This window comes from Camellia sinensis, chromosome 4 (assembly GCF_055761805.1).
Source record: "Camellia sinensis isolate YWXY chromosome 4, ASM5576180v1, whole genome shotgun sequence".
Classification (NCBI taxonomy): domain Eukaryota; kingdom Viridiplantae; phylum Streptophyta; class Magnoliopsida; order Ericales; family Theaceae; genus Camellia; species Camellia sinensis.
The window spans coordinates 6,632,862-6,656,335 of NC_138964.1; the positions used below are offsets into that span (position 1 = coordinate 6,632,862).

The window sequence follows — 23,474 nt, forward strand, 5'->3', positions numbered from 1 at the left end:
AAATTTACATCATCTTCTGTCATCTCATTCAGGTTACCACTCTATCAAAAATAGCTCAAGGGACTCAAAATGTGGATCCCAACTCAATTACTGCATCTCAGACGGGATCAATTAAAGGTTCTTCACTTCAGGTAAGTTTGTCATTGACCTCTTTTGCACCATATGGGCAATAACTTTGTCATACTGTTTTTTCATGGCACTCGTTGTCTTGTAATACTTTGTAAGAAATTGCTGGTGACCTCTCTTTCTTGACCTTCCAGTGTCTTGTGAATGTGCTAAAATCGTTGGTTGACTGGGAGAAGACGCGGAGGGCATTAGAAAAACAGAGTAAAGGTAACCAGTCTTTTGAAGGAGAAGTTTCGGCTAGAGAATTCGATGAGATAAAAATCAGGGAAGACTTGCCCAATAACTTTGAGAAGGTGAAGGCTCATAAATCTACCATGGAGGCTGCCATCTCGGAGGTAATTGGACAAATTCTGATGTTTCTGTTCACCGTATCTTCAAATGATGTAAAACAAAATGTTATAGTGATTTGATACATGTCTAAAATGAACACTCAAGATGCTGATATGTTTATATCCTGCTTGTTTGCGATGAGTTATTTTCTTGCTGAGTGCTCATGCTGGGTTAAGGGACTGATATGTAGTGCTAAATATGTTACAGTTCAACCGGCAACCAGGGAAGGGTATAGAGTATCTGATATCAAATCGGTTGGTGGAAAACACACCTGCTTCAGTTGCTCAATTTTTGAGGAATACTCCAAGTTTGGACAAGGTAGAATTACAGTGTCTGTAAAATTTAGTTGGATAAATTGCACAATCTCCTCCTCAGGTTCCTTGCAAATACAATATTACGGGGAGCTTCTATTCCACACACAACTTTCTCTTTGTTCACATTGTAAGAGAAGAAGAATAACCTTTGTATTATCTTAATCATAAGAAATTCCATGCACTAATATATACATATATAGAACTAAACGGTAATTAGGATACAAATACTAAAATACCCTTATACTAATCAAACTGCTACTAAAATAATATTACAACTGTCACACTATTTTTGGTTCGGAAGATGATTTCCGAACAAAACTGCATGGTTTAGAAATAAACTTAAGATCCAAAACTTATGGTTCAAAAATAAACTTTTGAACCAAAGATATAGCCGAACCGTAAGGTTTCGTTTAGAACTTGATTTGTGAACCATATAGTTTTGTTCAGAAGTTCATATGTGAACCAAAAAAGCGGGTGAACTGAGATAATGTGGTGTGTGGAAATATAAGCTCCCAAGGATACACCCTTTTGTTTTTGAAATTAGAATAACATCCCTTCACGCGACAATATAGAGCAACACCCATTCGTAACTGTTCATTAAAACATTGGATGGAAAATGCTGAAGCCATCATATTAAAGTTTTATTGTGACAAATTTTCCTAGCCAATAAAAATTTATAAACATTTAAGTAAATATATATAATAAGCAAGTGAAAAATGTAAAAGCACATGTTCTTTTAAGAACTTTTAAAACAACTCTAACAAGGGGTGTTATTGTAACTTTCGAAACTTGAGCGAGTGTTTGTGTAATTTCCCTATTTAACTTTACATTGAAATGAATGTGTTTTCTGTAGCACCACAAAAATAAAGAATGTGTTTAACCCTCTTGGTTTCCAGGCCATGATTGGTGATTACTTGGGCCAACATGAGGAGTTTCACCTTGCTGTGATGCATGCATTCGTAGATTCTATGAAGTTTTCTGGGATGAAGTTTGATTCTGCAATTCGTGAATTCCTTAGAGGATTCCGACTTCCAGGGGAAGCTCAAAAGATAGATCGTATTATGGAGAAATTTGCTGAGCGGTAGGTGTATGCAATTATGCTTTCATGTGTGTGTGTATATATTTGTATGTACGCCGAAGTTAGCAGAAAATACCAATATATTTGTACTTTGCATTACAACACAGCAGTGTAACTAGAAAACGTTGACACCTTAGCGAATTACTTTTTAAAACATGTTTTAAAACTGTAAATTTGACGACCCAAAGTGATCCCAAAAGTTTGTTTCAATATATTTTCTTAAAGTTTCCTTGGGAGTTAAAAAAATCAAATATAATGAACTAAAATCTAAGATGAGTAAAATTTTAACATGACAAAAAAAAAAAATGTGTCATAATGTTCATAAAAATGTGTTGCCATATGATTATTTTGGGGAAAAAAAACAACATCTACATTTTATTGGATATCTAATTGTTTAAAAAAATTTTCAAGACTAGAATTACCTTATATTCTTATTGTGTAAACTATACAAGTCTACTCCTATTGTACCACAATTTAGAGCATCTGATGTACTAACATAGCGCAACACATTCTAAAATATGTTATACTTGTGCTTGATAATATTACATTTAGCAACACAAAATTCTTCTTATTTCTTCCATCAGTTTAGCACAGCGAGAGCTCAATTAACATAACATAATTTAGTTATATGCTTTTGAATGCTTGAATTATAATTATAACAAACAAAAGTGAGTAGACAACTTTAGCCTGCGTTTGGTTGTGTTTTGTAAATGTGATTTGAGAGTATGAGTTGTATTTTGAGTTTGTGTGTTGTAGAATTATGATTTGAGTGTAGAAAATTTGTTTGGTAAAGAGTTTTGAAAATAATTTTGAAAAAGAAGTTTGATTTGAGTGGGGAATTGTTGATGTGACAATTGATATGTGATACAAAAATTTACAACTCATAACTAAATATACAACTCAAAATTATTTTGAAGCACATAAAAAATTTAAAAAATTTCAGAAAATATTTTTCCCGATTATGTAAATCAATTGCAAAAAAAAAAAAAAAAAAAAAAAAATCTGGAATTCAGAGGACATCCGGGTGGACGTCCCCAAGGACATCCGGGTGGACATCCGGGTGGTCTTCCAGGTGAACATCCCCAAGGCATAAATTTCAAAAAAAAAAAAGGAACAATACGTCTGATATTGCAGAGTAACACAGATGTTCTGTGCAGAGTTCTCAAAACAGCATTTGAGAATCACAACCAAACACAATGCTTGAATTAAGATGTAGAATTGTGATTTGAAATCACAACCAAACACAGCCTTAGTGTTTTATGATTCTATATTATGTTAATTGTCTACTACTAGTTTCTTTTCTCATTGAACTGTAAATATTTATACAAGCCAACCCCTATCATGGTGCATTTTAAGTGTAGAGACGATGTACCATATACCACCTAAGAAGCACAAACACTACTATGGAGGGGGTGTCGGTTGGACGCCGACACTTAGCAAACATGCTTAAAAGCGTGTTCGACACTTCAACATGTTTTACTTAAAAATTTAAATTCTTAAAATTGGACACTTTACATGGACTTTGTGGCCACTTCAACGCACCTATTGAACCCTCCGAATATGACTTATTTGATAAGGTGTACACTCTAAATGTGTTTTGAAACATTTATAAGATGAATACATTATGCATATTTAATGTTCTACAATTGTTTCACATTCTTTAGAATGTAATTATTAGGTGAATGATATCTTAATGTTTAAGTTATGGAATATACCGTACCAAACCAAACCAAGCCTTAAGTCTCATCAAATGGGGTTGGCTACATGATCCTTTTTCTCCACGTGGCTCTATCAAAGGCTATTTCGTTAGTCAAATTAAGTAGATACATATCTCTATTTACAACACTAGCCAACGTTAATCTAGGCCTATCCGGTCTCCTAACATTTCCATCTACCATCACTGCAGCGCATCTCTTCACTACTGCCTCTATTGGTTTCCGTTGAATATGACTAAACCATCTCAATCGACTTTCTCTCAACTTATCTTCTATCGATGCTACTCCTAGCCATTTCTAAATACACTCATTCCTAATTTTGTCTTGTCTTGTCTTGTCTTGCCATACATCCACCTTAGCATCCTCATCTTAGCAACACTCATTTTATCTATATGTTGTTTCTTGGTTGCCCTACACTCCGTCCCATACAACATCGCTGGTCTAATAGTCGTTCTATATAACTTACCTTTTAGTTTAGTGGGTATTCGTTTATCGCACAGTGCCCCAGACACACTTCTCCACTTAAGCCATCCCACCCTAATCCTATGAGCCACATCCACATCAATCTCTTCCGCCGTTGTGATAATTGATCCGTTGGAATATATGGCCGTTTAATTTTAGTTAGTATTATTGTGCTCTCTTTTTTTTTTTTTTTCGTCTTCTTTTTCTTTCCATTACAACTGAATAAACTATTCATACGTTTCACGTAATAAATTTATAAATATATAAAATTTTAAATGCTCCGAGCGTATTGTATTGCATTTTTTGAAAATTATAGTGTCAGCATGTTTGTGTCTTTGCTACTTAGGATACCACATTCCAATTCTTGTTTTCTTTTGTGTACTATTGTTCTGCATTGTAGTAATAATAGTAAAAAAACCAACTTTTTTGTGGGTAAGCGTTTTATTACCAAAAAAGAGAAATATACAACAAAGCTTGAGACTCGTCCAAATAGACAAACTAAGGCAACATAACCAACTTTATTATAAAGAGGAACTTTAAAGGAAAATTTGGCATCCTTTCATGGAGGATAGAGAATGGGAAAAGAAAAAGGGTCTCCAAAGACAGAAGGACTAACAAAAAATTGATAGCTTGTGCAATGAAGTCCTGGAAAACCATATCTATCTTTGAAAAGATGGACTATGTATTTTTACTAGCTATGCAGTGGATTTTCCAGGTGCACTTTTTTCCCCTTTCTATGGATAAGATCTATAAGAACTTTTGATTGCTGATATTAAGGGTAATTGTTACATGGTCTTTGGGTAAAACTCGACTTCAAAAGCTAGCTATTGAGCTGAGGGTGTGCTTAGCCTTATATATTGCACATTACTTTTGTACCCATGTCATGTAGGACTTCGCTTCACACCCTCTCTCGTGTACAACGTGCTCACTCAGCAACACCTGCTGCATGCAAGCTAGGGACATGAACCCACCCATCACTAGGTACTCCGGTTCTGATACCATGTTAGATTATCAATAATGCCAAAAGCTTAAGCTATTAAGAAATGGGCTCAACAATGTATCTCTGAAGCTCTCCAACAGTAATATCTACCTTTTTTTTTTGAAAAAAAAAAAAAAAAAATATTTATGGTTCACTCGGAACTTTGGCTTTCTCATTTTTTAACCAAGATCCAACAACTAAGTTTCATTTGATCAGGTTGATTTTGAAATAAACTTCAATTAAGAACCCATGATATGCCCTTTGTTGTTGTTAAGTTGATATTGAATGTGTCGTACCTATTGCAGCTATTGCGCAGATAATCCAGGCTTGTTTAAGAATGCGGATACTGCATATGTTCTTGCATATGCAGTTATACTGTTGAATACTGATGCACATAATCCAATGGTGTGGCCTAAAATGTCCAAGGCTGATTTTATTCGCATGAATGCCGTGAATGATGCTGAAGAGTGTGCTCCTCAGGAACTTCTGGAGGAGATCTATGATTCTATTGTTAAAGAAGAGATAAAAATGAAAGATGACTTGGCTGGTCTTGGTAAAAGCAGCAGACAGAAGCCAGAAGCAGAAGAGAGAGGCCGCCTTGTCAGTATTCTTAATCTGGCTCTCCCAAAGAGAAAATCATTAATGGACACAAAGTCTGAGAGTGAAGCTATCATTAAACAAACACAGGCTATTTTTCGGAATCAAGGAGTGAAAAGAGGAGTCTTTCATACTTCATATCAGATTGAACTTGTAAGGCCGATGGTTGAAGCTGTAGGATGGCCTTTGCTTGCTACTTTTTCTGTTACTATGGGGGAAGGAGAGAATAAGCCAAGAGTTGTTCTCTGTATGGAAGGATTTAGAGCAGGAATACACATTACTCATGTTCTTGGAATGGATACCATGCGCTATGCTTTTTTAACATCTCTGGTTAGGTAAAGTGCCTCCATATCTTTGTACTTCTTTTCCTAATGTTTTGCTTGTTGATATTTGTTTTTACTTATCTTAACTGTTGTTCATGGAAACAAGGTTTTAAATTTTTTTTTCTACTATTGAAATGATATCTCACCCATGACATTTGTTCATGCTTTTGGTATTATATCTCAGATTTAATTTTTTGCATGCACCAAAGGACATGCGTAGTAAAAATGTAGAAGCATTGAGGACTCTACTCACTTTATGTGACTTAGAGACTGATGCTCTTCAAGACACTTGGAATGCAGTTCTGGAGTGCATTTCTCGGCTTGAATACATTACTTCAACTCCTGCTATTGCTATTACTGTCATGCAAGGATCAAATCAAATCTCCAGGGATGCCATTCTTCAATCTTTAAGAGAGTTGGCCGGGAAACCAGCAGAACAAGTGTTTGTGAATAGTGTTAAGTTGCCAAGTGAATCGGTTGTGGAGTTTTTCACTGCTCTGTGTAACGTGTCAGCCGAAGAACTGAAACAGACTCCAGCCCGCGTTTTTAGCTTGCAAAAGCTTGTTGAGATCAGCTATTACAATATGGCTCGTATACGCATGGTAATTTCCTTACTGACAGAATTTTATTAAGTTGTGCATGTAATAATTTACTGGATATTAGCTTTATTCTATGTAAATTGTTCATTGAATTAGACTTCTAGTTGTTGGATTGTAACCCTAGGTCTGCTACGTTGACCTTAGTTGTACCTTAAGATTGACTTTGCAAAAATAATGACTAGAATCTGATATTAGTATGAGAATGTATGCTCATGCGTGCTCAACATAAAAATATGAATTTTGATCCATAGTACATTTAGCTCACATTTCAAATGATTGTCGTGTTTAAATGTGTTAGTCAAGATATCAAGTACGTACACTTAACGGAGAGACATTATAATTGATGTTGAAATGACACAATCAGACTACCAATTTATTCCTTAGTTTGCTGATTGAAGATTTTTGTTTCTCCATTTGGTGAGTTGTCCATTTTCTTCGTGGTGCAGCATATTGTTGATTTTGGGAGGAATACATATGTGTATGTAGGTAGCAGTTGGAACTATTCTCCAACTAAACATTCATGTCCCTTAATCTGAGCTTTTTTTCTTGTCTAAATGCAAGTTATTCTCTCAATTATTTACTTTTCTTTCTAATTGGAACTTTTCTTTGTATTTGCTTCCTTTTTGGCTTTTAGTAATCTGTTTTCTTCTGATATTGGGACCCAAAGATCATTTTTTCCCTTAATCTTTGTAATGAGGTGTCTGGGCCTCTTAGAGTGTCTGACTTATCCGTGGGCATGTGCTGCCCCCCTACCCCATGCACACTGGGCAAATACCTAGAAAATTCACTGGGTTGGGTCCTAGGTGGATTTGAGCTTGAAACCTTTGCTTTCTAAAGCATGTTCTTACCATCCTTGTCTATCCTTGCGGTTAACAATTTAAAACATGACTAAACAACCCTACCCTACAGACACAGAAGAAAGGAAAAAAGAGTAAACAAACATTGTTGATTTTGGAATTTCTTCTTCTTCTTATTATTTTCATGTATGCCTACTACTGTGATTAGTTATTTGGATTCAGGTTGTTATTACTTGGAAACTCATATGGCATCTTAATATTAAACATGATGTGATTCTTTTGAATTGATTGTCATTTCCCCCCAAATATCATGAGCTTTCACAAATTTGCTAACCTTTTTAGTCATTTCTGCATTTATGTCGACATTGACATCTATAGTGATATGGCATGAACTAAATTTTTTCTCTCTGTTAGAAAAATAATGCATGGAGCATACATGTGCATTGGCAAGTGTAAATCACACATCACAATCAATTCAAGCATGTTTATATCAGTGCATGCTTATGCTCTGGCTAGGTTTCTGGTTTAAGTGTATTAATGCATTGGTTGGAGCAATGGAAACTTGTATTTAATCTCTGAAAAATGAGGGCTGTTATATATCATCAGAATATTTCACTCATATTCTTTACCTCCTATGTGGTTTCCCATGTGTCCTATTTTTTATTTTTTATTTTTTAAATATAGTAGATCTTATCTTACACATACACCTAGTTTGTATTGCATGAATACACATAGGGAGTGAAATGAGGCGGTGAAATAAATCCGGTGATAAATAGCATTTCCTTAGAGAAATTCAGCTTTGGATATGACGGTTAATATCTGTACATGTATCACTATACTATCACATAATAAAATAACAAATTGAATTGCCAGTAACTTTACATTTGTTAACAACTTAGAAGTTTCTACTAATAATTTAACACTCTTTTCAGGTATGGGCAAGAATATGGTCTGTCCTTGCTAATCATTTTATTTCTGCTGGGAGTCATCATGATGAGAAAATTGCCATGTATGCCATAGATTCTCTAAGACAACTTGGTATGAAATACTTGGAGCGTGCTGAACTTGCCAATTTCACGTTCCAGAATGACATTCTAAAACCATTTGTCATTCTTATGCGGAGTAGTCGAAGCGAAACTGTACGGAGATTGATTGTTGATTGCATTGTTCAAGTAGGTGTTGTGATCAGATTTCGTGGTAATCAAAATATTTTTTTATTAGTTGTATTAGAAATCATATTTGTATAATTGCAGATGATAAAATCTAAAGTTGGAAGCATAAAGTCGGGCTGGCGAAGTGTTTTTATGATTTTTACAGCAGCTGCAGATGATGAATTGGAACCAATTGTTGAAAGTGCATTTGAAAATGTAGAGCAGGGTGAGAGCCAAGCTTGATTTGTTTTTTTTTTTTTATAATTTTTTCGTCCTGGAGTATTTCTAGCCATTGTGTTTTGATATTTTTCTTCCTTTTTTCATTTCAACTATGTGTAACAACAAAAACAATGTGCAGTTCTCTTGGAACATTTCGATCAGGTTGTTGGAGACTGCTTTATGGATTGTGTCAACTGTCTTATTGGGTTTGCCAACAGTAAAAGTTCTCACCGTATAAGTCTGAAGGCTGTTGCACTCCTGCGCATATGCGAGGATCGTCTTGCAGAGGTTTTTTCTCCAGTATTAAGTTTTAGAAATTAATTTTTTTTGCTTGGCTAGTTGTGGTTATGGATTCAAGTTTTATTTTTTATTTTTATTTTAAAAGAAAATGAAAAGTAGAAAAAGGGTATAATCGTCTTTTTATCTCTAATGTTAATGGGGTTAGTGTTGCAGTTTAGTCCGAAACCATATGGGGAGTATGTGGCTATTTTTAACCAAAATAGCTGGCAAGTATATCCAATCCACTAACCGCCCCCCACACCTGCCTAACCACCTCCTGACCTATGTGTTCCATTTTAGTCTCCTAAAAACATACAACATCCGCTTTCGCCTAACCACCATTCGGACCGCCACCCTCTTTCCGCTGTCATTCAGTCCATGCACATTCCAAGATAAGATTTTTAACTGCATGGCAACAGTGAATGGTTAGCATGCTCCTTCCTCACGGCCCTACCGCCTTCTTGTGATTTCCTATCATAATTAACAGTGCACTGTAAGTTCCGCAGCTCTCTAGCACCCTTTCTCTTTTGCCCAACAATGTGTATCTGTTTTCCCACAGGAGCACTCCCCCTCCACAATACCTCTATGGCTGAAAACAGCCTCATTGCTTCTTTCTCATGCCCAACAAATGATACCCCAAGTAAAGAACTTACCTCCTTAATCTGCGACAACACCCAAGTAGACACCTCTCCCAGACCTGGAGGCTCGTCTCCTTCAAAACCAGTTGCCGTTGCGTCTCTATCAGTCCTAACCTCTACGGCATCAGACTCCATTGTCTCCATCACCAATGGTAGCCGCGTCGTGGGCATATTTTGGTGAATTGGTGTTGCATGTGTTGTGGAGCTACGGAGACGGTGGACCATTTACTTAGGGGTGGTTTGGGATGATCTAAATAAGCGTACTTTTTGACTTTTTATGAATATGGGTTGGGTATGGGTTGAGTTTGAAGTGATGTGATAGAGAGGTGATATGACTTAAATAAGATGATGTGATTTAAATAATATAGTGACTTTTTGGCTTTTTGACTTTTTTAGGTTATGACAAACAAGGCCGTATTTGTTGTCCGGTTGCTTCACGCCTTTAGATGTCTATAGTTGCTATCTTCAGCTTGGCTTGGGTTCAACTGGGGACAGTGAGGGCGGTGTTACAAAGCTGGGTTTGGGGGAGGGTTGGGAAGAGAAGGTGAAAGACATGGATAATGGCTGGTCATTGTATTACGTGGCTAGTTTGGTTGGAGTGTAAGACGAGGGTATTCTTAAGAGAGTTGCGCATAGTGGCCTGGTTGGAGCGGCTTTTGTTCATTGTGTTGCACAGTTGGATATCGTTGACAATGGATCTGGATGTTTTGTCTTTTGTTGATTTTGTAGAGGACTTGATTCAGTAGTAGTCAAGGTTCTGAAAAGCGGCTACGGTCACCGTAACGCTGGCTGTGGCGCGGTTGTGGTTGCGGGATGTAAAGGCCGTAGCTTAACGGTTGCGGTAACCGGAACCGTAACTTTTTTTATTTTTCGCACAATTTGAAAAAAACTTACCGATATGCACATTTTTTTTCCATGATCGTATTTATTGGGTTTTAAAATAAATATTGATCAATTTTTATAAATTTTTAAGTTTGATCAAATATATTTCATATTTTTAAAACACTATAAACTGAGTTTTTTACATTTTATTTTAATAATTAATGACTTTATATTATACAAAAAATCAATTACTAACTATTATATATAAGATAAACAATGACAAAAGTAAGAGAATAAATAAAAGCCTAAATATATATATATATATATATATTTTTAATCAAGCCAAATAGATAATGATCACAATTATTATTATTATTTTCAAACAATATATAGATAGACACACACAAACAAAATGATTGAGTGATAGTTGCTGAATAGAATAGCATAGGTCTTACAGCTTCAATAAATCAATAACATGTTTTTCATCTTCCCTCTTCTCTCTCTATCTCTCTTCCCCCATTTTCAACCTTTTTTTTTTTTTTGTGTTTTTTCAAAAGAAGCAATTCGGAACCGTTACGGCCGTTACGGCACTGTTTCAACCGCTATAGCAGCTGCTACGGCTGACACACCTGTGAATGTCAATCACACTGCAAAAGCGGCCGTAACGGGTGGCGGTAACTACCACAACCGTTACGTAACGACGTTACGTAACAGTTGCTGCCGCTTTTTAAAACCTTGGTAGTAGTCTTCATTGCTCTTTGCCTTGATGTTTCGTGCAGTTTTTGTTTTTGTTGCTTCTAGCTGTTAGGCTAGTTTTTGTATTCTTTGCATCATCTTGATGCTCTCTCAACAAAAAGTTTGCTTATTTATCAAAAAAAAAAAAAGAAAAAAAAAGAAAAAAGTTAAGGGGTAAAGTGCTCCACACCTATACCACAAGGGGGGGTAAAATGGATTTATAGGGTTCCTAGGTCTATTTTTTGAATGTCACAAGAAATTATATTATTATTATTTTTGAATAATTTTATGATTGGTGTAATTTGCCCTGATATCTATTGTTGTGAAGGTAATGTATTCCCATTTAGATGCTGTAATCATGTCTTTATACAAGAATTATTTTATAACATGTGCCAAAATTTAGTTTTTTCATTTTTCATATATACGATTGTTTAACATGTTTTATTTTTTTATTTATTATTATTATTTATTTTTATTTATTTATGTATAGTTTTGTACTATATCTTGACAATTCTCAATTCAATTCACAATTCGCAAAATTAGGATTTCGATTCATGATACGATTCACGATTTGACAACGATGCAACCACACACACACACTTTATGTTTACCCAATCTTGCATCTCCTTTGCATTTGGCATCAGTGTGTCCTAGCCACTGAAGTGCCCCACCAAGTATCTTTGCAAAGAGGAAACCAGCTCTTTGCAAGACCAAGACCTGGCATCAATGTTGACATCAAAGTCCACCTTCAGTTGGCTATGGAAAATTCTGATGACATGCTCAGGCTTGCTCCCATTTGTAGCTGCCTCCAAATAAGATAACTATATCCAATCCCCTAATCCACTCCCTTCCTGTGCAAATGCTGAAAATCCTGTAGCCAAACTTTTCTGCCCATCTCCCGTTTTTTGGTCTAGAATATGAACCAAGCCCTGTACTCCAGTTCCTCTATACTCAACTTCAAATTACATGCCCCCTATTGTGGGGGCAGTAACACTCCAATATTGTATTGCTACCCCTGAGGGTTGCAAATGAACAAAGCCATTCGTGAATAGGCTCGAATTCGACTTGGTAAGGGCTCGTTCGAACTCGGTTCGTTAAATTTTTATTGCATTCGAGTTCGAGCTCGAACTTGTTAAAATCGTAATAAACAAGCCCGAACATACTAAAGCTCGGCTTGTTAGTTCGGTTCAATAGCTGGCTCGTTTAACATTTATTTAAATAGTAGAATAAATATATTATTTATATATTAAATAATGTAAAAATATGTATAAAAAATAGGATAAATATGTTATTTTTAAATAATATAAATGTAAATAATAGCTAAATTTATTTATATCTAAATAATAGCTAACTATAGATAACACATATATATAATATTAGTAGTAGATATTATTATTTTGGTAAGATAGACTTTTTTTTCTTTTTAAATATGTTTATATATATTGTATATATAATTGTATAATCAAAGTTTCAATTGTAATTTTAGTCTCATACGCAAGTATGATTTTAATTTTTTTGGCTCATGAAGGCTCGTGAACAGGCTCGAGCTTGAGTCAAGCCTAAGCCAACTCCGTTCGAGTTCGGTTCGTTAAATTTTATTGAGTTCGGGGCTTGAGCTTGAGCTCGTTAAAATCTTAATAAACAAGCCAAAACATACTAAAGCTCGGCTCGACTTGGCTTGGCTCGTTTGCAACCCTATCCAAGCCCAAAGAAAACGATTTCTGACCACCCACATTGAAGCCTCCCTCATCTTTTCACAACCCCACCACATGTCATAGCTTAAAAGAACTAATTCTCTTCCCACACTCAACCGCCACCATGAAGCAACCTTCCTTCCATCTCGTCCATCGACCAAATTGAAGAACTTCCAACTGACTTGTATAATCTTCCACCATGATTCATATTCTAGGTTAAATCCTAATTAAAAGGTTTTAAGTGGTTAAAGGAACCCAAGCATGAATAAATGGCAAATGTAGAATGACTAGTTTTTCTTCTTGTTCTTTTTGGGTTGTAACCCTCAACCTAAAAGGATAGTTGCCCCATTTTTCTGTCTTGAATTTAATGTTTTTTCCCCCAAATGAATTGATACTTGAATCCCTCAACCTGAAAGGATAGTTGCCCTATTTTTGTCTTGAATTTAATGTTGTTCCCCCCAAATGAACTGATACTTGAATTCATTTTAATATATATATATATATATATCTAAATATTCATATTGTTATTGTTATTTGTTAAGTATTATTGTATAAGGGTAGTTAAGGATAGTTATGTCTTTTGTTCCTTTAGTCTTTTATTATAAGTATGTGTAACCCTAATAGGTTTATGAGTGTGAATAATATACAGTTCTCTTCCTTTTCTTTCTTTTATGCAAATCTAACATGGTATCAGAGCATCATCTTCCTTCTTGAAGATTCATTTCTTTTTCTTGTTTCTTTCGTTCTTCCTTGTACACAGAAAAAATCAGAAAAAAAAAAAAAAAAATCGAAAAAAAAAAAAAAAAAAAAATCCTTTATGGTCGAAATTTGATGGGTTTTCACCCTAGATTTTTATTTTAATTTTTTGATGAGTTTTTGAGTGTTTTTCCAATTTTTGTTGATTTTTGGAAAAAACGATTGATTTTTTTGGAAGCCCCTGCTGCGGCCTGTTTTTGGCTGTTTTTTCCCTTCCTCCCTCTACCTTGGGAGCCGACTGGGACTGATCTAGGGTTGGGAGGACTGGTTTTGATGATTTGGCAAGCTTTCACTCTATTTTTGTCAATTTTCCTCAGTTTCAGCACGTTTTCTCTCAGTTTCTGACTGGTTTTGGTCTCTCCAGCCCCTGTTTCGGCTCTGTTTTTGTCTCTAGAGGTAACTATTGTCCCTAAGTTGAGTTGGTGGATTGCCTCTGTTGGTTTTTGCTGTTTTTCGATTGGTATTTGCTTTTTTCCTATTGTGGGCATTTAATTTTCAATGGCTGAGGGTGAGACTAAGGATACAATTAGTGATGAGGGTGGCCTCCGTCGTGTTATGACTCTTACCGACAATCCCTCTCTTCAAATTAGTCCTGTTAAATTGGATGGTTCCAACTATTTGATTTGGTCCCGCTCATGTGGTCTTGCTATTGCTGCTCGCCGTTTGACTGGCTACATTACTGGTTCTCTTCCCCTACCGGATGGTGATGCCTCACTCCATACTCAATGGATTTCTGAAAATGCTCTTGTTATGACTTGGCTCATCAACTCTATGCAGCCCACTATTAGTCGGAGTTTCCTTTTATTAGATACTGCTCATAAGATTTGGACAGCTGCAGCCCAAATGTACTCCCAACAAGGTAATGATGCACAGGCGTATGAGTTGAGGAAGAAGCTTCGGAGCTTAGATCAGAAAGATAGATCACTCGCAGTCTACTATGCTGAGTTGAGTAGTTTGTGGCAGGAACTAGACTATTACCAAAGCTTCCAGGCTGTTTGTTCTCAGGATGCCACGTTGTTTCAACAAACCGTTGAGAAAGAGCGTGTGTATGACTTCCTTGCTGGCTTGAACTTGGAGTATGATCAGATTCGCGTCCAGGTGTTGGGTCGTTCACCTTTTCCCACCCTACGCGAGGCTTATGCCCTTGTCCAGCAAGAGGAGAGTTGCCGTAGTGCTATGGTACATTCCTCTATTCAGGATCGTTCTGCTTTAGCTGTTGCTCCTCCTCCTCGGGCTCCTCGGCCTAGTCCAGTTCAGTCTGGGAGTCAGGGTACACTGGTTGATCGAGATCGCTTGAAGTGTGATTATTGTGGGAAAGACAGACATGATCGAGAGCATTGTTGGAAACTGAATGGTCGCCCTACTCGGGGTCGAGGTCGTGGTAGTACAGCTCGACCCCAAGCACATGTGTCCGAGATTGCTGTGAGTCCTTCTGAGCCCAACACTCTTTCCCAGGATGAGTTACACACTCTCAGACGTTTGATGGCTCGACTTGACTCTCCTTCTACCACAGTTTCTTCTACTTCTGCTTCTTCCAATTTTGCCAACACAGGTATTCCTGCTAGTGCTCTTAGTACCTTATCATCGCCTTCTTGGATTATTGATTCCGGTGCCACCGATCACATGACAGGTGCCTCTAGTCTTTTCTATTCTTATTCTCCTTGTTCCGGCCGAGACAAGGTTCGAGTGGCTGATGGCACTTTATCCTCTGTCTCTGGCAAGGGTTCAGTTCATTGTTCATCTTTGCTTTCTCTTTCCTCTGTGCTTCATGTTCCTACTTTTTCCACTAATCTGCTTTCTGTTAGTAGTCTTACTACTTCTCTAAATTGCTCAGTGACATTTTTTCCTACTCATTGTGTCTTTCAGGACCTGGCTATGGGGAAAACGATTGGCAATGGTAGAGCACAAGGTGGGCTGTACTTTCTGGATGCCGTTCCTCCTGTCGTCCCATCTCAAGCTCTCAAGTGCACTATTGGCTCCTCTCTTTCTCTCCTTCATCAGTGGCATCGCCGTTTGGGTCATCCTTCCTTTAATGTTTTAGAGAAACTTTTTCCTTCTTTAGTTCGTGATTGTCCTAGGAGTATTTTTGGTTGTGATGCTTGTGAACTTGCAAAGCATAAACGTACTTGTTACCCTTCAATTAATAAAAAAAGTACTTTTCCTTTTATGCTTATTCATACTGATGTGTGGGGCCCTTCCCCTGTGGTTTCTACTTCTGGGTATCGATGGTTTGTTACTTTTATTGATTGTTTTTCCCGTGTGACTTGGATTTACTTGCTTCGAACTAAGAGTGAAGTTTTTTCTTGTTTCCAAACTTTTCATAAAATGGTGACCAATCTTTTTAATGCTCAAATCAAAATTCTTCGTAGTGATAATGGGACTGAGTATGTTGATGGAGTTTTTCGGGCATACTTAGAGGAGCATGGCATTCTTTATCAGACTAGTTGTGTTGGTACTCCTCAACAGAATGGGGTTGCCGAACGCAAGAATGGCCATCTTCTTGAAGTTGCTCGCTCTCTCTTGTTTACCATGAATGTCCCTAAGTCTTTTTGGGGTGATGCTGTTCTTACCGCTGCTTACCTTATCAACCGTATGCCTTCCAGTGTCCTCCAATTCCAGATTCCTCTTCAACTGCTTCCTGTCGCATATCCCACCTCATCTCTTCCTCCTCGGGTGTTTGGGTGTGTCTGTTTTGTTCATTTGCAACCTCGTACTCGTGGGAAACTCGATCCTAAGGCTGTGCGTTGTGTCTTTATTGGTTATTCTGCTACTCAGAAGGGTTACAAATGTTATGATCCTCACACTCGCAAAGTGTATGTCAGTATGGATGTCACTTTCCGTGAAGCTGTGTCCTTCTTTCCTTCTCCTCCGCCATCTCCTCCGGGGGAGAGTAGTGGTATGGATGAGATTGCGGATGAGGAGATGGCCTATCAACACGAGTTGTCTTTTTTCCTTCCTAGTCAGCGGACTATTATTTGTGGTGAGGGGGAGCCTAATAGTTCTCTTGATGTGGAGCCTGACATTAGTGGTCGTTTGGACAGGGCTGATTTTAAGACTTATTCTCGACGTCCGAAAGAGCAAGCATCTCTTGTGCCACCAAACCCATCATCATCCCTCATGCCAGTTCCAGGTAATGCATCTCAGTCTATCCCTCTACCTGTAGTTGAGAGTCCTGTTGTCAATGATTCGAGTCTTCCTATTGCTCTTAGAAAGGGGGTTAGGGCATGTACTCAACACCCCATTTCTAAATTTGTGTCATACGATTCATTGTCTTCTACATATCGTGCTTTTGTTTCGTCTTTGTCTTCTGCATGTATTCCCCAGGGTTGGACAGAAGCTATCAATGATCCTAAGTGGAAAGTAGCTATGGTAGAAGAGATGCAAGCTCTAAGCAAGAATAACACTTGGGAGTTGGTTTCTCTTCCTAGTGGAAAAAAGCCTGTAGGGTGTAAATGGGTGTTCACCATCAAGCAGAAAGCAGATGGAACAATTGAACGGTACAAAGCACGGTTAGTGGCCAAGGGATTTACTCAGACATATGGAATTGATTACCAAGAAACCTTTGCTCCTGTGGCGAAGATGAATTCCATTCGAGCTATTCTCTCATGTGCAGCTAATTTGGGATGGCCTTTACAGCAGTTAGACGTGAAGAATGCATTTCTCCATGGTGATTTGGAGGAGGAGGTATATATGGATATACCACCAGGATTCTCATCTCAGTCTACAGTTGGGAAAGTTTGTAGGTTGAAAAAGGCGTTATATGGTTTAAAACAATCTCCTCGGGCTTGGTTTGACAGATTCCTAAAGGCTATGTTGAGGTTCGGGTATAAGCAAAGCAATGCAGATCACACAATGTTTGTCAAACGTCACGCAAATAAGGTAACTGTGCTTATAGTGTATGTGGATGACATAGTTGTGACAGGTAATGATGAGGAAGAAGTGACACATCTTAAGATGCTGTTGGCCAAGGAATTTGAGATCAAAGACCTTGGTTCATTGCGGTACTTTCTTGGGATTGAAGTTGCCAGATCTGACAAAGGCATCTTTCTTTCTCAGCGAAAGTATATTCTAGATCTTCTTGAGGAAACTGGCATGTTAGGCTGCCGACCTGCTGATTCTCCAATTGAGGCTAATCACCATCTTTGTAGTGGTGTTGGTGATCTTGTGGAGAAGGAAAGGTACCAGCGACTTGTTGGAAGACTTATATATTTATCCCACACTCGTCCAGATATTGCCTATGCGGTTGGGATAGTGAGTCAATTTATGCATGAGCCTCGTGCCCCTCATTTGGATGCAGTGTATCGTATTTTGAGGTATCTTAAATCTGCTCCTGGAAAAGGGATTTTATTTTCCAATCATGGTCACTTGAGGTTGGAGGCATTCACAGATGCTGATTGGGCTGGTTCTATAGATGACAGGCGATCTACCTCCGGTTATTGTGCATTTGTGGGGGGAAATTTAGTGACATGGCGTAGTAAGAAACAAACAGTGGTGTCCAGATCTAGTGCAGAGGCAGAATACAGGGCTATGGCGCATGGTACATGTGAATTGATGTGGCTCCAGTCCTTGTTGAATGATATTGGGTTTGTTTGTAGTGAACCATTGACACTGTACTGTGACAACAAAGCTGCCATTAGTATTGCTCACAATCCTGTTCAGCATGATAGAACCAAGCATATTGAGATTGACAGACATTTCATCAAGGAGAAATTGAATAAGGGTTTCATATGTATGCCTTTTGTGAAGTCTGCAAATCAATTGGCTGATGTCTTTACTAAGGGTCTTAGTAGTAAAGTTTTCCATCCTATTTGCTGCAAGTTGGGCATGAGAGATATCTTTGCACCAACTTGAGGGGGAGTGTTAAGTATTATTGTATAAGGGTAGTTAAGGATAGTTATGTCTTTTGTTCCTTTAGTCTTTTATTATAAGTATGTGTAACCCTAATAGGTTTATGAGTGTGAATAATATACAGTTCTCTTCCTTTTCTTTCTTTTATGCAAATCTAACATTATTGTTATTGTGTCCTTCAATGATGCTAAAGAGTAGAAGTATTATACTTATGCTTTTTCTTCAGTTGGGGGTGGTGGTGGTGGGGCATGCTTATTCATTAAATTTATATCCATGACCGATTTCATATGCTTACATCTTATATGGAGGCTAAAGAGTTCTATGATTTTTTTTTTTATCGTAATAATAATAAAGAGTTCTGTGGGGAAGTGGTTTTTGAATACTTCTTTAATCCAAACAAGCCCTTGAAAGATTTTCTAGTTGTCACCTGAAACAGAAGAAAAGCTCCGATCGGTGGTGCTGGAATTAGCACTCCGACGAACAAGTTAGATTAATTTGAAAAATAGTTTTTTAGTTTCTTAGAGTATCAATTTGTTTTCAACATACCTTTCTCTCCAACCTCCTCCTCCTTTTATAGAGTCATTTTCCTTGATATTTCCTCCTGTAGCTTAGCCCCTGATCATCACTTTGTCATGGCCTATTTTCCTACTGTATTCTTTAGAAGGGGACAACCTGGGCCCACCTGCGGGGTTGTGCCAACCTATCCGATATACTTGGCTCAGATGTGCGACCTGGGTACCCTTAACTCGGCACGCTCTTCATCCTTCTACTCGGCAATGACTTTGAGTCCAATGGGCTTTGACTGAATTTGGCCCATCAAAGATTGGCTTGCACTCTGTTTGCTGACGTAGATTTATTTTTACTCGGCTCCCACAAGTTCTAATTTTAATTTTAATTTTTTTTTATTGGCATCTATTAAATCATAATTTACACAATTTCTACTTTCTAGGAGAAATTTCAATGGTTCAGGGAATGTAGTTAATACAGTAAGTGCACAATTGGCTGATTCCTTTAGAACAAATATTTTACATTTAAACTTCCATTTGTTTTCCAGTAAATAGTTGGAGAAATAATTTAATAGGGCAACATTTCTCCTGGATTGATTTAACTTGTCAATATAATTTTATTTTAGATGTTGGTACACATCCTTTCTCATTGATTTGCATTAGCGAAAAATTTCCTTACACCTGGAATTCGTTTATTCTCCTAAAAGTTTCCTTCAATATTTTTCCTGTTAAAAGAAATTTGTTATTTCCAGGGCCTTATACCAGGTGGTGCTTTGAAGCCCATTGATGTCAGTATGGATACAACTTATGATGTGACTGAGCATTATTGGTTTCCAATGCTGGCTGGTTTATCTGACCTGACCTCTGATCCAAGACCAGAGGTCAGAAATTGTGCACTGGAGGTCTTGTTTGACTTGCTGAATGAAAGAGGTAGCAAGTTCTCATCACCATTTTGGCAGAGCATTTTCCATCGTGTCCTGTTTCCCATTTTTGATCATGTGAGGCATGCTGGAAAAGAGAGCTCAATTTCTTCCGGAGATGAATGGCTTCGTGAAACGAGTATTCATTCGCTTCAGCTGTTGTGTAACCTATTCAACACTTTCTACAAGGTATCTAAAATGCTCTGTTGTGTAAACATTTATGGCTTATTTTTGCTGATTGGCATGTATTCTGCAATCTTCAAATTCAAGAGTTTGCATATATGGATAAAAAATAAAAATAAAAACTCTTCCCTATAAAAAAAATATTTCCCTTTATGTTAGTTGGCTTTGCAGGAGGTATTCTTCAAGTTCTGCTATTTGTGGTGTGTGGGTGGGTTCCTGGTTGTGTTCTTGGTTCACAGCTGAATCTTTACTACAACATTCTAGCTTTGCTGATACTACATCTTTAGTTATAGCTTACATTACATGGTGTTGGACTAAGAAGTATGGACACGGACACGCAAACATGTAAATTTTCCAAAAATGCAGGACCTGACACGCTGGGGACTTATGAAAACCTCTAATGTTATATATGTATTATATGTCATATTTATTTATGTTAAGTATTTGTTCTCATCAAATTTATCAACCTTGGGTGTGCTATTCTAGTGGAAGCAAAAGTGTCCCCAATGTGTCCTAGTGTGTTTGGTGTGTATCTACAGCAACTAGCACATTAATTTTAAGGTTTCAACCAAACATACGAAAACATTTTGTACCAAAAACATTTCCATAAAATGTTTTCTATATATATATATATATATTTGATTCCTGTCTCTAGGGTGCATGGCTAGATGTTCGTATTTCTTAGGTGTTGTTCGTTTGCAATTTGTTATTTTTCATTTACACGATATTAAACATGTTTATATTTATTTTTGAAAAAAAACAAAAATAAAAAACACATTTGGTAGATGCATGCTTTAGAAATTTATTTTGAAAACAAATGAGAGGAGTGGATGGAGAATGAAGGTGGTTGCCAGTGGGAGATAGTGGCCAAAGGTGGTTATTGATGGTTGGAAATGGTAGCTAGAGGTGGTCATTGAAGGTGCTTGCCAACTACTATGGGTAATTTACGACAAGAGGTGGTGGGAGGTGGTTGGCAGTGGCCAAAGGTGGTTGTTGGCCGTCGGAGGTGGTGGTCGGCAAGAGGTGGTTGGCAGCCGAAGATGGTTTTTGGTTGTAGGAGGTGGTTGCCAAAAGAGGTTGCTTGCAATGGTGGCTGGAGATGGGGGCTAGTGGTGTTAATGAGCTGTTGGTGGTGGCTAGAGAGATGAGAGAATGAGGAATGAATAAAAACTTATCTTCTAAACTGGTGAAACCAATTTTTATTTATTTATTATTATTTTTTAGAATTTAGTAAATTTTCTAAACTGTTTACAAGTTTTTGAAAATGAACTCATTTGATGTCTATTTTCATTTTCAAAAACTTGTAAACAATTTACATTTTTTTAAACAATATAAATAGAAAATTGTAAGCATAAACATTGCCAAACAAGCCCCACCTGAACATTCTTATTTTAGTTTTTCAATTGTAATAGGCCTAGGGATCACTGATTAGTCGAATAAGCCCATCCCTCAGGCCTATCATTTTAACATAAATATAATATAAGATGTCGGTTGTGACATTATCAACTTCCTGTTTTCTGTTTACAAAAAATAGGAAACTAGAAAACAATTTTATGTTTTCATTTGGTAATAACAAAAACAAAAAACTTGTTCAATTAGCACGGACATGACACATACACGCGACACAACATGACGTTGACATGTTGACAGTGATTTTAAAAAAAATGCAGCTAGATATGCTTGGGATATGTTAACAATTTATAGTTTTATAAATTTATTATGTGTCCATAATCATATTAATAGTTTTTTCAAAGATAAAAAAGAGCAATGTAACACTAATTAAATTTAAGAAGGCATATATTCAGTTAAAATTGATGTATATTGATTGATTGATTACAAGGTTGTTGTGTTACAATTCCTATACAATCTATATATAGAAGAAAATGTGGTAGTAGGTGTAAAGAAAATGTGGTAGTAGGTGTAGTGGAGGTGATAGTGGGTTAGGTGAAGTGGAGTGTGTGGTGAAGTGGAGGTAGGTGAAGTGGAGTGTGTAGTGGAGTAGGTGAAGGTAAAGATGGGAAATTTAGGTGAAGTGGAGTGTGTGGTGAAGTGGAGGTAGGTGAAGTGGAGTGTGTAGTGGAGTAGGTGAAGGTAAAGATGGGAAATTCTAACAGCCCCCCGCAAACTCAAGGAGGATAGAAACTAACCAACTTGAGTTTGGAGAGAGGAACAAAACAAGAAAATACATAAAAATAAAAAAGGATAGGAGACACTGTATGGTCGTGTCAGACCATTGGTGAAGACACTGTATGGTGGTGTCATAACGTTGTAGAGGACACTGTATGGGGGTGTCATAACGTTGTAGAGGACACTGTATGGGGGTGTCATAACGTTGTAGAGGACACTGTATGGTGGTGTCATAACGGTGTAGAAGACAGTTTATGGGGTCATGTCGGACCGTTGTAGAAGACAGTTTATGGGGTCATGTCGGACCGTTGTAGAAGACAGTTTATGGGGTCATGTCGGACCGTTGTAGAAGACAATGTTGTGACAGTTTACGGAGTCTTGCTGGACCCTTGTAGAAACTAACCGGAATCAATGTCGGGACAGTTTACAGAGTCTTGTCGGACCCTTGTAGAAACTAACCGGAATCTATGTCGGGACAGTTTACAGAGTCTTGTCGGACCCGTGTAGAAACTAACCGGAATCTATGTCGGGACAGTTTACAGAGTCTTGTCGGACCCTTGTAGAAACTAATCGGAATCTATGTCGGGACAGTTTACAGAGTCTTGTCGGACCCATAAAGGAGCTAACCGGAATCAATGTCGGGACAGTTTACAGAGTCTTGTCGGACCCTTTAAAAAATCGCATCCTCAAAAGGTGCGCTCAATTTTTTAAAAAGGCGTGCCATCAAAAGGCGTGCCCAATTTATCAAAAAGTGCGCCGGACATGATGGCGAGGCACGTGAGTGTCTTGGTTGGCGTGCCCGTTTGGCGTTTGGCGTCAAGAGGCGCGCGATGCGCGTGGCTGGCCCTGGCTATTTAAAACAAGGTTGAGGCGAAGGCTGTGCATACTAGTCTGAAACCTCGGAACGCTCGGAGAGCTTGTCTCTGCAAATCTTGAAACACCCGGAAACCAACCCTTCTCTGAAACACTTAGCAACTCAAAAACATGGCCTCTTCTTCCCGTCCAGTTACCCAGAACCTGCTCACGCTCTTTCCAGAACTGAACGAGCCCACAAGAGAAATAACTGGTGCGGTGGCCAGTGAACCGCAACCAAACACCTCTGGTTTTGCTCCATTGAACTTTCCGATGCGGTCGGTGGAGCAAAAAATGGCGATGCAAACTGATATTGAGGCTAATCAGTATACTCTGAAGTCATGCGTGGAAACCATGACGGCGGTCACAAATTTGTCGAACCGGCTGCAGAGTAGGACAAATGAGGTGCAGCATTTAAACTCCC

The 23,474-nt window shown here is 37.7% G+C and overlaps 1 protein-coding gene across 1 annotated transcript in view; it reads left to right on the plus strand.

The window, feature by feature from the left end:
- Positions 1-23,474, plus strand: part of ATMIN7 (HOPM interactor 7) — a 61,986-nt gene that overhangs the window by 20,581 nt on the left and 17,931 nt on the right. The window contains exons 17-26 of the mRNA XM_028202247.2: positions 33-131; positions 261-461; positions 664-774; positions 1,667-1,851; positions 5,310-5,936; positions 6,109-6,526; positions 8,253-8,492; positions 8,574-8,697; positions 8,830-8,978; positions 19,721-20,077. Of these exons, the coding sequence (XP_028058048.2) occupies positions 33-131; positions 261-461; positions 664-774; positions 1,667-1,851; positions 5,310-5,936; positions 6,109-6,526; positions 8,253-8,492; positions 8,574-8,697; positions 8,830-8,978; positions 19,721-20,077 (2,511 nt within the window). The remainder of the gene's footprint in view (positions 1-32; positions 132-260; positions 462-663; positions 775-1,666; positions 1,852-5,309; positions 5,937-6,108; positions 6,527-8,252; positions 8,493-8,573; positions 8,698-8,829; positions 8,979-19,720; positions 20,078-23,474) is intronic.